At 36.4% G+C, this 13,436-nt stretch overlaps 1 protein-coding gene across 4 annotated transcripts in view; it reads left to right on the top strand.

The window, feature by feature from the left end:
• The window catches only part of PARD3B (par-3 family cell polarity regulator beta), a 392,348-nt gene that overhangs the window by 197,921 nt on the left and 180,991 nt on the right, over positions 1 to 13,436 (top strand). For all 4 annotated transcript variants that reach the window (XM_077181321.1, XM_077181319.1, XM_077181318.1 and 1 more), the window contains exons 12-14: positions 4,736 to 4,906; positions 8,246 to 8,375; positions 13,047 to 13,146. In XM_077181321.1, the coding sequence (XP_077037436.1) occupies positions 4,736 to 4,906; positions 8,246 to 8,375; positions 13,047 to 13,146 (401 nt within the window). The remainder of the gene's footprint in view (positions 1 to 4,735; positions 4,907 to 8,245; positions 8,376 to 13,046; positions 13,147 to 13,436) is intronic.

Genomic DNA, 13,436 nt, shown 5'->3' with positions numbered 1-13,436 from the left:
TGCCATGGATAAACTCCTTGTTTTGGATAGCCAAGATGTGGAGCCATATTTCATATTAGTGGGCTGACAGCCTGACTTGTCACATCACAGACCCATAAGAAAACCTTTTCTCTGTATGTCTGCTACTCTCTATTCCCCCACAGCGACTCATTCCAGAGAAGTTAATTTTGGTTTGAGATGTCTGCAGACTACTAAAGCAGGACTTCTGTGCTCACCCCTGAGTGAACAGGCACCATGACTGGGAGATTATTTTGTCTTGTGATGGCCTGTAGTCCTGTGACCTGTTCTCCATTCTACCTCATTATAACCTTTCCAGCAATTAGACCTGTGTTGTGGTAATGGATCTGAATGTAGGCTCCAGAGCAAATGAGACAGTAGCTGAGGCTCTGGCTTCAACCAGAACTGTTCAGAGACTCTGTCCTGTGTTCACAGAATGCAGTTATTTTGGCAGTGTTTTAAGACTTGCAGTCTACTGTTGTGTAATGCATGGAGAACAGCTGGCTTTCTTCTGTCTAATGACCTTTACATAGAACATAACCTAATCAGTGGGTATTAACAATTAATAAAATTTCTTGTATCAAGTTAAAAAGTGTGCACATATTTGTGCATAAATATTTAAAGATGTTGTCCTATTGTCCTTATTTTAAATCTCTTATTGGAGCAAGTTTTGAAATAAAAAGCCTTTCTTTCCAGCTGGTAGTTGTCCAGGGCCTTTTCCCATGCTATTCATTGGTATTCTCTGAAATGGATTATTATGGATTAAGACATGTGCATTTGCTGTTCAGTGTACAGTGCTTTCTTGGGAAACTGTCACAGGCGGAAATCTTAATCTCACTGACATGAGAATTCTTTCACTATTTATCACCTCTGCATTCAGAATTTAATTTTTTTTCTATATTGGCGTATCATGCTAATAGAAGTGTCTATTGAACTTTATCCCCTTGTCTATATAGTCACTGCTTGTCCTTAGAAGAAGAAATGTAATACATAGAATTTCAACACATTTGTTTCACTGATAAGTAATTGCTCAATCCTTCTAATGCTGTATAAAGGTTTTGAGACATTAAGTTTCTTTTACCCATGTGTTTCTTAGAATTAAGGGTAGACTGTGAGATGCAGACCATCGATTTTTGTTACCATTACTTGTTATTGGCTTGATCCAAGGTCTGAAGAGAGGCTAATATGTTTAATTTTTTTGATAGATAAACACATTAATCTAGCTCTAATGTGTTAGTGGCATTGCAAAGTGTAGTAGGGGACATTTTAAAAATCATAATGGAAAACTTAAGTATTTAATTCTATCTTTTTTGATTTTTCTTTTGTCCTAGCTAAACGTTTTAGAAAATGTCAATGCATGTAGCATCATACCTGCTACAGTAAGACTCAGTCCTCTTTAATGCTCTGCCTACAAAATCAAACAAAAAAAAAGCCTTAAAAGTTCCAGGTTTGTACTCTAACACTGTATCCCACCAGTTGCTTTTGTTGATTGTACCATTATGTCCCTACTTAACATCTATTTTTTAACATCCCTAAGATAAAGAGGTTACTGGAATACTTGATATTTGTACTTATGCAGAGCCTTTCATGTGAAGAAAACAAACAGTTGACTGAGTTTAAATGCATTATTATTCCCCCTAACTTTGGGGATTTCAGCCTTGCTGACCTCAAGACATCTTGGCTTTTCATTTGAAATGCATTCCTGATGATCAGGTACTTGCAATCCACTGCAGCTGCAATGAAACAGAGCCATTACAAGAAATAATGTAATATTTTCTATGTTTGCATTTGTTCAAATGAAAGTGATCTAGTTTGAACGTCCTTGGTCCTTCTGAGTGCTGCAATAAACATTGCTCGTTGTGTGCAGTGGATGGGGAAATTGGATAATTCCAATAATTGCCATTAGGGCATTTCTGACAGAAATGTCATTGGTGTGATAAGGGAAATAGCTTATTGTGCCTTGATTAAAAAGATAAGTCCCTGAAGATCATGGCATTATATCTTCCTGCTCTACTGTAAATAGTGGGAGTCTTGTGAATGACTGTGAGAATATGGCAGCCATGTGGTTGTAGATTCTGCCCCTTGCCGTGAGTTGTCATAAAAAACCCAGCATTTTTTAAATAAGTGAGGGAAGAGTAACATCAGCTTCTATTAGAATAGCTCACTCGCAGTTCCAGAGATGGCATTTGAAAACTGTTCTGCTGAAATGCCAAATGTTGTTTTCCTGCTCAAAAGCCACAAAGAAACCTACCTCTCAGAGATGAAAGAAGAAACGTGTTAAAACAACATTTAGCTTGTTTTGAGCCAAGCAGATTTTCATGCAGTTCAGGCTTCCAAACCAGGCCATAACACAAGGGATGTGAAAATCTGTGTTTGGAAACTGTTTAGATGTGGGGATTTTTTTTTTCCTGGTCTCTAAAGAGGCGAAAGGTTTTTCTGTAAAGTAACTTCTCTGCCTGTTGTGTGAAAACAGCATCCAGCTGTCTTCCAGCCTGGGTGATACAGGTGACTTAGCAAGTGTGGTTGATCAATATTTATGAATGATGCACATTTTTTTTTCTTCTATCACAATTGAAGTGTCAAATTCAAATTGAATTTTTCATGTAAATGCTGCACATAACAGAGGAGCAAGAAGGGCGGATGTATCAAAAGAAGCTTTTTAAGAAGTAATGTAATTAAAATATAAATGAAGTCTCATACAAAAGTACTACAAGAAAAATTAAAAATTGGGCCAATAGAGAACTTTGTGAGGCTCAGTGATTTGTTTAAAAATGTGTGCTATATTCAGGACAGTTGCATACTCAACTGATGTAGTTGTGACATTTGGCATTGTATTTGTATAGACTTTAGAAACAGACTTTAACAGATATTTAATACATGATAGTATTTTTTCCAGAAAGGAAAAACAGTAATCCAAGAAACTGTAGGACCATAGGGGGAGGACATGAGGACCTGTAAAATTTTCAAAGTTTTATAGAAATTTACAAAAAATAAATTTTGTTTTCGTCAAACTCCTGTTGCTCTGAATAGCTCCATTCATTTCAGCAAATTTTGATTGGACACAGAGGAATTACAACATGTGCAAATAATAAAATTTTTCATTCAACAATTTTAACCCTTGTCTCCCTAGACTTTAGCTCTTATTATGGCATCATTTGTATATAGAGGATCAGTGAGGTTAACTTACTGACTTTGGCTGTATGTACATTTAAGTTGGCATAAAATATTCAGCAGAGAGGTGGGAGAGGTTTCAGTATATCTTCCAAATGGCCTCTCCGTTTTCTATCCTCCATTCCCACACCCTCTCAAGAAAAGTTTTATCTCTCTTAATTTTCCTTCTCTAAGTGACTCATCTCCTAATTATTTCTTTCCATCTTCTTGTCCATCCCAGTTTATTTTGGATTTTGTTATATACTGTTTTTTTTCAGCTTTGTGGTTGTCTGTACTCTGCTGTAGTAATGATGATATGCCGTTCCAACAAAAATAACACTTAATAAAGCTGGGTGTGTCACAGCTACTGTAACTCACTCAAAAATGACTTCGACTTGGCAGAAGTAGCAGAATAGTGAATTGAACATCTTAGTTACAGAAAAAAATAGAAATCTGATAGTATATATATTTTGTACTGCTCAGATGCATGAAATATATAAACAGTTCGGATGAGTGCTGAGCCTGTGAATCAGACTCAACTAAGCACTGTATTTCTGTGCAGGATCTTCCCTGTTATTGTTTCTTCACCACCTTCTATCAGATGTCTTCGGTTTCTTACTCCTTCTCCTCCTTGTTTGAGGTCTAATGCTAGCCTGATAATTGTGAACTTGACAAGCTTTGAAAGAAATTCCTATATCTCAATTAAATAGACCTTATTTTCTGGTTAGAGAGAAACGTCCATGGCATGCTGTTTTATGAAAAGAAATAAATCACAGATCATAATGACAACAGCAATAGGACTCCTAAATCACAAAATAGCAGTGTCCACAATTTTATTGCACCCACAAATGTCACCTTGGCAAATGAAGCTGAATTACTTTTTCAAAGCATAGATTACTTGATATGGCTCAACCCTAATTTTTTTACTGGCAGCAGTTTTGGATGTTGTAAAATAGGGATAGCATTAATTAGTAAGGATGCTTGAGTTTTAGTGACCATTCAGTACTGAAGATGTTGGCCCATGTGATGGCATGAGAATTGTGACAAGATACACACCAATAAGACTGTAAGACAAAATTTTTTGAGCTATTTCTTACCAGATCTTAATAGCAGATAATTATGCATGAAAAATACATTGTAGCACTCCTTTGTGGTTGCAGTGTGGGTACTAATAGTTATAGTGTGGGCCCATTAAACTAACTAAAAGCTTCTTTTCCCTTTTTTTGAAGATGGGTTGAGTGGGTTGTTTTTTGGGTGGTTAGTATTATTTTGGCTTTGCGTGTTTGGTTTGGGTTTTTTCTTAATTATTTAATTGTTTTAACTGATATAAATAAACTGCAAGTGCAAGAAAAAGAGCAGTCTGTGCATGAATGCCTATGTTTGTATTTGCAGTATGAACTCTTGACAAAAGTTTTGTGAGCAGAGGGAGACAATTGCCAATTACTGGAAAGAAAGTTATTTCTGGCACTGTCCATTCTTTTATTTATTAAGTTATAGTCTGATTGTCTGCATCGTGCTTTCCCATATGTAGCACCTCTGCTTAATAATTCCTGGGGTTTCTGAAATTGTCATTGTTTTTCGCTGGCAGGACGGTCGTTTGCGAGTGAACGATCAGCTGGTAGCCGTGAACGGGGAGTCGCTCCTGGGCAAGTCCAACCACGAGGCCATGGAAACCCTCAGGCGCTCCATGTCCATGGAGGGCAACATTCGGGGCAGGATCCAGCTGGTCGTGCTCCGCAGGCTGGAGGTGCACACAGAGGTGAGGCAGTACATGCATTTATTAGATCAGTGTTGTTCCAGTCCCAGTGGTTTTGCACACAGAGATGATGGCTTAAGTCTTGGTCACAGAGAGCTTCTCCTGACAGAATTAATTCTCCCCTGGAGAGAGGACTCACAAATTGTTTCTGGTTGGTATCTCCTGGTCTTGCTGTGCTTGTTGAGACTAGACTAAAAGTTGCTTCTTATTTTGATTCAGCAGGTATTGGAACAAAAGAAAATATGATTCCAAAAAAAGTTAATTTAGGATTAATATATTGATGTAGTTTTGACTATCTGCTACTTCCTCAAGGCAATTGCTGGGATACAGGCAATTTAAATTATTCTGATTTCATTTGTTGCTATAATCAGAGACCTGAATATCTTAGTATGACTAGGGTTTTGATTTACTCTTGCTTTTTCTTTTTCATTAGTACTTAATGTATTTTTTGAGTGTGTTTTTCTGGACTTGTCTTACTGCCTTTTTTTTTTTTTTTTGTGTTGACCTTCAAGGTATTAAATATTTTACTTTTTCTCATCAGATTAAGATTTCTTCAGGATGGCATTCTGAGTTGAGTAAGATAAAATCTATTTAAGTAAGGTAACAAAATAAGGAAAGAAAGGCATTTTTAACTATTATGTTTTCTAGACATTATATAAATTGATGTTTGCCAGTCACTTCTTATTTTGAAAAAGATTGATTTTATGATCTCCCTTGCTCCCTCTTTCATTCATGCATGCACACACACATGCACTCTTTTCTCATCTTTACATAGATAATATACATGTATACTGTCTGCCTTTTCTAGTCACCCCAGTTTTAATTTTAACCTTTGAGCAAATATTTTAAAAAGCTTTAAATACTGGTAGAGTTCTTTAAAATGAAAGTACATACAAGTAGATTTGGGGTGTAAAAGGTTGTAATAAATCTCATTATAGAACTCCAAGATATTTCAAGCTTCTTATTTAATGAGCATTACTGGAACATTTTAAAAACAATCTTGTTTCTGGCTGTATTTGCATAAAATTCCAGAGGGCGGAAGAGGATGCAGGTGTCTTGTAATTTAATTGACTCTTAAATATTTTTCTGATAACTTTCTATGTAATTTACTACCATCATTTATTGATTGAGAAATGGATTTAGAAATATGACTTCCCAAATACTACACTCTTACTTTGTTGGGAGGACGCTTTGAAAAAGCCTCATGATGTCAATTGTGCCAGGAAAATATGAAAAGTGTCCATTAGCAATTCTGGAAGATGTTAGAGGAAAACACATTTTTGCTTTCCTTTTATATGTGACAGCATCCTGGAAGGATGAATTATGTAAGGAAGAATTATGAAGTATATGTTATATTTATTGTGCAGTTTTGGAATATAAGAAAGATAGCCAACCTTCAAAGAAAGTTCAGTCCTGCTAAAGCTGAAGCTACTTCTTTTTAAAAAGCTTCCAATCAAACATCAGATTGACCTAGTAAAAGTATGAGGCTGCTTTTTATAGTTAAGTGTATAGTTTTGAATATTATCCAGATGTATGAAAGAGGTAAATAATCTTGACTCATGCCCTATGAAGAATGCATAATGAGGTCTTGATTGAATCAAATTCATTTTAGACAGGAATTAATTTTTATAGGGTAGTCTTTGCGTTCAATTGTAATTCCATTTGAGTCTGGTGACCGCAGCAGAAATGGGTTGGTGCCCATTCTTCCCTTTCCCCAAAACAGCTACCCGAGCACTGCATCTCAGCTTGGCAGAAGGACAATATGTTTAGAAATGCATTATTGTTTTTATTGGGCAGGACACTAATGGAGGTCTTCCATGACAGCTATGTTTTATAAGCTGAATACTCGAATTAGGTTGGTTACTGATCAGTTGTTGGGATATTGATTGTGTCATTTATCAAAGAGCTGGAAAAGTAGATTTGTTGTTGCTGTTAATTCAAGGCTCCTTATCCCACTGTGTCTCCAGTGGATAGTTTAAAAAAGCAGTAAACGTGGACTTTAAAACCTAAGGAAGCTGATGTAAACTGAAGACTCCAGTTTCAAGAGGAAGCACAACTGTCAATGTCTGTGTGGTGTGTGTGTGTGTGTTTCTGTATGCAGGTTGAAATACCCTTTTCAAATGGGTGATTCTGCGCTGAGGAAAAGGGAATTTTACACATGCTGCCTGTCCACTAAGCTTAAATTTGAAGCCATATTGTCACCATGAGTATCTCAGCACTGATTTCTGTTCTGAGGTGCAATTTTTCCATTTTATTAAGCTTATTTTCATTGTATTTATTAAATCACTATTTTATTAAATTTTTATTTTTTTAAGTTACGTTATTTTATTTTTGTTATTAGGCTTGAAAAACAGTTTGGAAGGAGGTGTTACATGCTGTCCTTCCTTATGTCTTGGTTTGCAGGCAATCACTTGCCAATATATCAAGCCTCTTGCATCATTTTAAAAATAACATGGGTTAGATACATGCATTTCCTCTGTAGATATGACTATGGAATTTAAAAATATGTATACTTAGTATAACATTTGCTGACATAATGAACATGCAGTTTAAAAATAGAAGCCAGTTGGATCCCACTTCAAAAAACAGATATAAAATCACAGAACATATAAAGGTTGCTTTGAAAGCTAGCCATAATATTTCTTGTGTGTGGGTTTTTGGTTTTCCCTGTGTAATGACTACGGAAATGTCTTTCTGGGTCTGTCCCAGCTTTAGAAACTGTGATTTTTATTTTTATTTTTTTTTCCCAACTTTTTTCCTTTGAGCAACTGCTCAGGAGAATAAATTAGGCACTATGGCATGTATGGGGGTGGGGGGTAGGAAATGTCTCAAAAGAAAAGCTGACTAGAGGTGTGACAGGAGTTTGTTTAGCTGCTAGCCAGAAGACCTGCGTTTGGGAGTTTGGTGTAACTCCTTACTTGCAAAACTGTTCTAGTGTGTGATCATCAGAACATATGCACTCAGTCTCGGGGAGAAGGGAACCAGCTGGCTGGCAGAAAAATACCATTGGCATTGCCCATGTTCTTGTGTTGACAATGTCACAAGCTGCCCTCCCAGATGGAGAATTTGAATGAAGCCAGTTGTGGGTCATAAAAAAAAAAATCTTCGTTTTTGTGCATCATTCTTAATGGTTGTTATTGCTTGGATGTTGTTATTTCATGGTGAGCAAAACCAGCCTGCAGTTTTGAAGAGCTCTCTCAAGTTTCTCATTTGAGAGGAGGCAATATACAGTGAACACATTATATCACAGTGTCTATGCACTGTTTGCAGTGATGGATGCTCTTCTGCATTGTCGAATATGTAAATTTTGTGTTGCAATGTGTGGTTCTGTTTTTCCCTTAGGAACGGTCAGACCAGGGAGTCTTTCAAAAATCAGCCTTTGATGGGAGTCATAACCTCGCAGCTGCTTCTCGACGCAATGATACCATTCTCCAGCAATTTGTAACATGCAGTCCTCAGGAAGGAATAAAAGGTAGTCTCTACATATCTATCTCTTTGCTGAGACAGAGAGTGCTTTGTGGTTTTCTTTCCTGAAATCCACAGCCACCAAAAGCAGTTAATTAGAGTAAGTGCACACTATGTTACTTTGAGGCTTGAGGATCCAGCGAGGGTGGGAGAGCTGATTCAGAAGTTGTGAATGAGATTCCTGGCACAAATTCCAGTTTAAGTAACAGTTTCTAGCTCGCTGCCCCAACACGTAAGGCTGGATAAAAAACAAGTGATGAGTGCAAAATATATGTTGTCAAAATGTTTATTTTCTATATATCTTTAATGAGCGCAATGATTTTTACATTTAATTTCTAGATTATGTCCTAGGTTATTATAAGCTTAATTAATTTATACTAAAACATGATGTTCGAAAAGTGCACTTGCTTATTTTAGACTTTAAGGTAAAATTTGTTCAAAGGTTAGAAACATTCCCTTAATTTACAAATTGGAACTATATTAATGAACTCATTAAAAAGCATTAGGTAATTGTGTAAATTGTGCAAAGAAAACCTACATGTGCGAGCATATGGAAGCATACAAGTAAGAGCATTTAAGGCCACTTCTTTTCCTGTCTTTTTTAATTTCTGATGGCATATGGTACTATCTGTCCAATTTGCTCCTGACTCAGCAAGGTACTAGTTATTTGAAAAGTTTAAGTATTTGAGATGGTCTTGACCCCTATCCTTTTAAGTGTGCTCTCATTCTTCAAGTCAAGCACATAGCTAAATACTTTTCGGTAGGAAAAAAAGATTTTCTTTGATGTAGTTGAATTATGCATGATCTTTCCCACTTTCCTAGACAACTGTGGAATCACGGTAGCCTGCAAAAAGTAATTTCATAGGCTGCTGTGATGACTGTGTGGGGTACTTTTAATCAAAACCAAAGAGCCCTTATCTGTAAAATTCAAGAGAAACTCCCATAGAATTTAGGAATAACTTATTTGTGTTGACTTCAATATTTTCACAGTGTAACTCCAGGCAAAGAGTCAGGTATAGTCTGAAGCACTGTAAATATTCCAAGATCAGATCCTTTTGCTTAGATCTGCGTTATGTTTTTCTTGTATGGAATTTGCACTCATTCTATAGTTTCAGGGGAAAAGGGTCCAATCCTTGGAACTAGCCTGCTCTGTAGAGCTGGGCATTACCAAAGATATATCAGAAAGCAGCAAATACCTGTAAATGCTTCCTTAAAAATCATAAAAGCAAATGCTCTGAAGCCATTGATGCAGATGAATGGCAACTGCTAACCTGTCACTTGAATTCCAAACAAAGTATGTGGAAGAGGATTTCAGATAAGGATTCTTCAAGTGCAATCCAGAAATCAGGATGGCTAGTTTTCAGCTCAGTCATAAAATTATTTTAAATAGGCATCTTTTTAATTAAAGAATTATGGTTAGAAGGCATTATAGCAAAAAAAGTGATGGCCTCAGAAGAGAATGTGTGAGATGTGAAAAGGAAGCTTTGGAGTGCTGCTGGCACAGGGAGGGTTTGGCGTGGCTGGGTCTTCACAATTGTGGCTTGGGAAGTGACTGCAATTGGAGTCAGCGGACAAGAGATGACAAAGAGGTTGCTACCACTTGCTCAGGATATCATTGTATTGCCATTTCTGTTGAAGATTCGGTGTTTGATGAGTAAAATTTCAGTGATCTTAATGGAAAACTGTACAGGCACTTGTAGCAGGAGGGCTGTGGGACAGCTCTGATAAGAAATTGTTTTGGTGAAAGACAATTTGGGCTTAACACATTTCTGCAATGTGTGAGACTAATTTATCTTATTTTGAAATCATAGTATTAATTATTACTGAGATAATGCTCATTCTGCTTTCCATATGAGCCTGTCACCTATTTCCTTTTATCACTGGTTTAAATATTTTTTTGCATTGTTTCTTAAAAAGTTTTGTCCTCAGTGTTTCAAGGCATCTGTAAGGGTGAAACATTTTTCCTGTGCACAACCCTCCTTTATGAACTTTAGGTTGCATGTCTATTTAAGGACATGAGCCACAGACCTAGTGAGCTTCTTGTGTCAGGCAGGAACTGATCCTTATACATGCTCACAGTGTGCTATCCATATCTTGAACATAGAAATGCAGTTGGTACCTTTTTGCAAAGAATACTAAAACAGAGAAGAGATTTTTAACATAATATGGGATCTGATGTAAGAATTTAATGTAGGAACTGTTTCATATAATGTCACTTTCTTAATTAATGTTTTCTAATAAGTTATTTCCAGTACCATTCACTGCTCCTACCAATAAAATTCTTATAAAAGCTCAGCAAAAATACACTGAAGCTTGGCCTGCTAATATTGCTGTCTGTTTTAAGAGTCTTTTTTATTATACATGAGCAAGAAAAACTAATGTCTGGGGAAAAGTGCTTATAGCCAAAACATTAAATTTTGTCTTGCCTGTGGATATTTAAATAAAGAGGGAGGGAATAGTGATCCAATATTGAAATGCCAGTGTTTGTTCTATTTTTGCATGAATAACACTTGCTGCCTTCAGGTCCTCACTTCTTTTGCTGCCAAGCTGTTTCACGGTGTTTTTTAGAACAATCTCTTTGAGAATTGATACTTCAGTGCCAGCAGCTTTACATTTCTGGTGTTGAAAGATTACTGGAATGTGTTTCATTAGAGGTTCTGATATATTTCTTATAACCCTATATTATAAATAGTTATAGGGAAAATGCTGTCATCTCTCTGTTAAGTAGCAAAATAATCAAACTTTCTCTACTACCAGAGACTGCTGAATCCTCATGGTTGTACAAGCACCTCTGTTTTCATACATATGTGGTAACATCAACATAGAAAATTAAGTGAAATTTTTAATCATTTAGATTTTCCTTGTAAATGCTGCACGTGTCTTATAGACAGACTCAGTTTTTACTCTGCCTGAGTTACTCTTTTTTACTCTCTTAGTCTATTTAATATCTGAAAATTCAATGCATTTTGTTCAGTACTTAGATTTATCTGGATCTGTTAGGGTCATTTCCTGAGGTCTTGAACATGGAGCCAGTGACTGCCCCTTAGGTTAAATTCTCTCATTCTCTGGCTCCTGGTCCCATTTTACTGGGAGCTGTAATCCCTTGTGATCATTTCCGATTCACTGAGGAAGTCTGACGTTTTTCTGTGTGTATCCTTTTGTTACTGTAAGAAAAATACCAGTGGTAGCCCATGATCAAACAGCCTTGGTGAAATGATGTACCAATTACTGTGAATCTAAGTTAGTATAACTACATGATATGCTCAGTCTCTTGCCATGGCTATAAGGGTCTGCTCAGAAAGGCTAACCACAGTGTAAGTGTGGTGTAGTTCTATTTCTTTTTTAGTTTGCTGGGGTTTTTGTGGGTTTGGGGTTTTTTTCCTTTTTTTCAGGTGCAAGAAGCCCATGTGTATACGTAAGGTAGCATACCTGTATTTTACATCAGACTGACAATCATTTTTTAAGGTCTCATTAAAGCTTTCTTCCTCATCTGCTTATCCTCACTTTCTTTTGATGATGCTCACACTTTTCCTGAGATACAAGGTTTGAACTATCTTTTATTAGAAGGCTGTCCAGCCAATAGGAATTTTATAGGATTCTTGAGCTAATAGTATAGGTCTGTGGGGGTTGTTTTTTCTTTGGTTTTTTTTTGGGAGTTTTTGGTTGGAATTTTTTTCCCCAATATCTTTTGTTTGCTGTATAAGTGCTCTTATCACATAAATATAATCTATTGCTTTCTCCTTTGATCCCTCCTTGCCAACCCTTTTTCTCTCAGGTTAGGTTAGTGCTTTCAGACAGGATTTTGTACAAAAAGACTGCCAACATTCCATGCAACAGAACAGGTCACATTAAAGTGATATGTCATTATTATTATATTGCTTACCTGCCATTGAAACCCAAGGAAGTGTCCATATTTCCTATTAAGTTTGGGAGGGGTGAAGACATATTCTACATTGAAAAATGCAGGGACTTTTTCTTAGATGGTACCTTTGGGTTGAGAAGTGGATTTATAGGACAGTAATGAGCTGGCCTACAGTGAGCACAGCAGTCTTACTAAATATTGCAGGTATTTAAGTGTTGTTGCTTAGCAAACCACTGAATGGTTTGAGTAGTTTATATTTGTCTTTGTAAAAAGTAATTTTCTAGTGTTAGCTGGATGCTGTTTGTAAAGGTAAAGGAGTTGCAGTAGTAGTAGGAAAGTGACGACTGTAATTAAGAAATGCCTCTTTATTCTCTTGCTGTGGAATAATATAAATTTTTCTTCTTCTGATCTCTTTGCTGAGAATATGGTTCTCTCCTGTACATCAAAGGTGATAAATGCTCCCCATCAAAGGGACTGAAATAATGAACTACAATCAGTCTGAATGCAGCTATGGAGAAGTTAAAAATGGAGTAAAGCAATTTGTGCCTTCCACTCAACTTCACTATAAGCACAAAGTTTCCCTATATTTACCTTTAATAATATATATGCAAATCTGAAAATCAGCTCTTCAGGAAAATCCCAAGGGGTGTATTTTCTGCTTGGTGTGATTTTAATTCTAGTTTAGTTAGTTCAGGGATTTGAATAATTTGTGATTTACTTCAGCATTGCTTGAGGCCTTCCAGTCATCAGTCAGTGAACTGGTGTAATGTAGTTGTTTCTGCAGGTTATTTAACTCCTTTCTAAATTTTGTTTCAGAGTTTCCAGTTTCTGATCGTGGCAATGGTGAAAATGAAACACCTCCACCTCTCCCACCACATCCTAGTGAGGATCTGCTGAATGAGGATTATAATCACAGGTTGGACTTTAACTCTTCTTAATAGTTACAGCACTAATTGCTCAGTAGTGGTTGTGATAATAGTTCTAATTGATTATAAAACCTCTTTTTTTTTTTATTTGTACCACTTTCTTTAGTCACTTCTAAGGTCTTTTAACATAAGCTGTGAATGTTATTTTAGCATTTAGTGTGTTGTTCATTTCAGTTGTATATAAGCTGCAGTATGCTTGCTATACATGATAGATGATACCTGTCTTGTGTTCAGTGAAACAAAAAAAAATCTCGAAGCATAATTCCAATTAAAAATAAAA

This window comes from Agelaius phoeniceus, chromosome 7 (assembly GCF_051311805.1).
Source record: "Agelaius phoeniceus isolate bAgePho1 chromosome 7, bAgePho1.hap1, whole genome shotgun sequence".
In the NCBI taxonomy this organism is placed as follows: domain Eukaryota; kingdom Metazoa; phylum Chordata; class Aves; order Passeriformes; family Icteridae; genus Agelaius; species Agelaius phoeniceus.
This window is presented reverse-complemented; position numbering and strand designations above follow the sequence as displayed.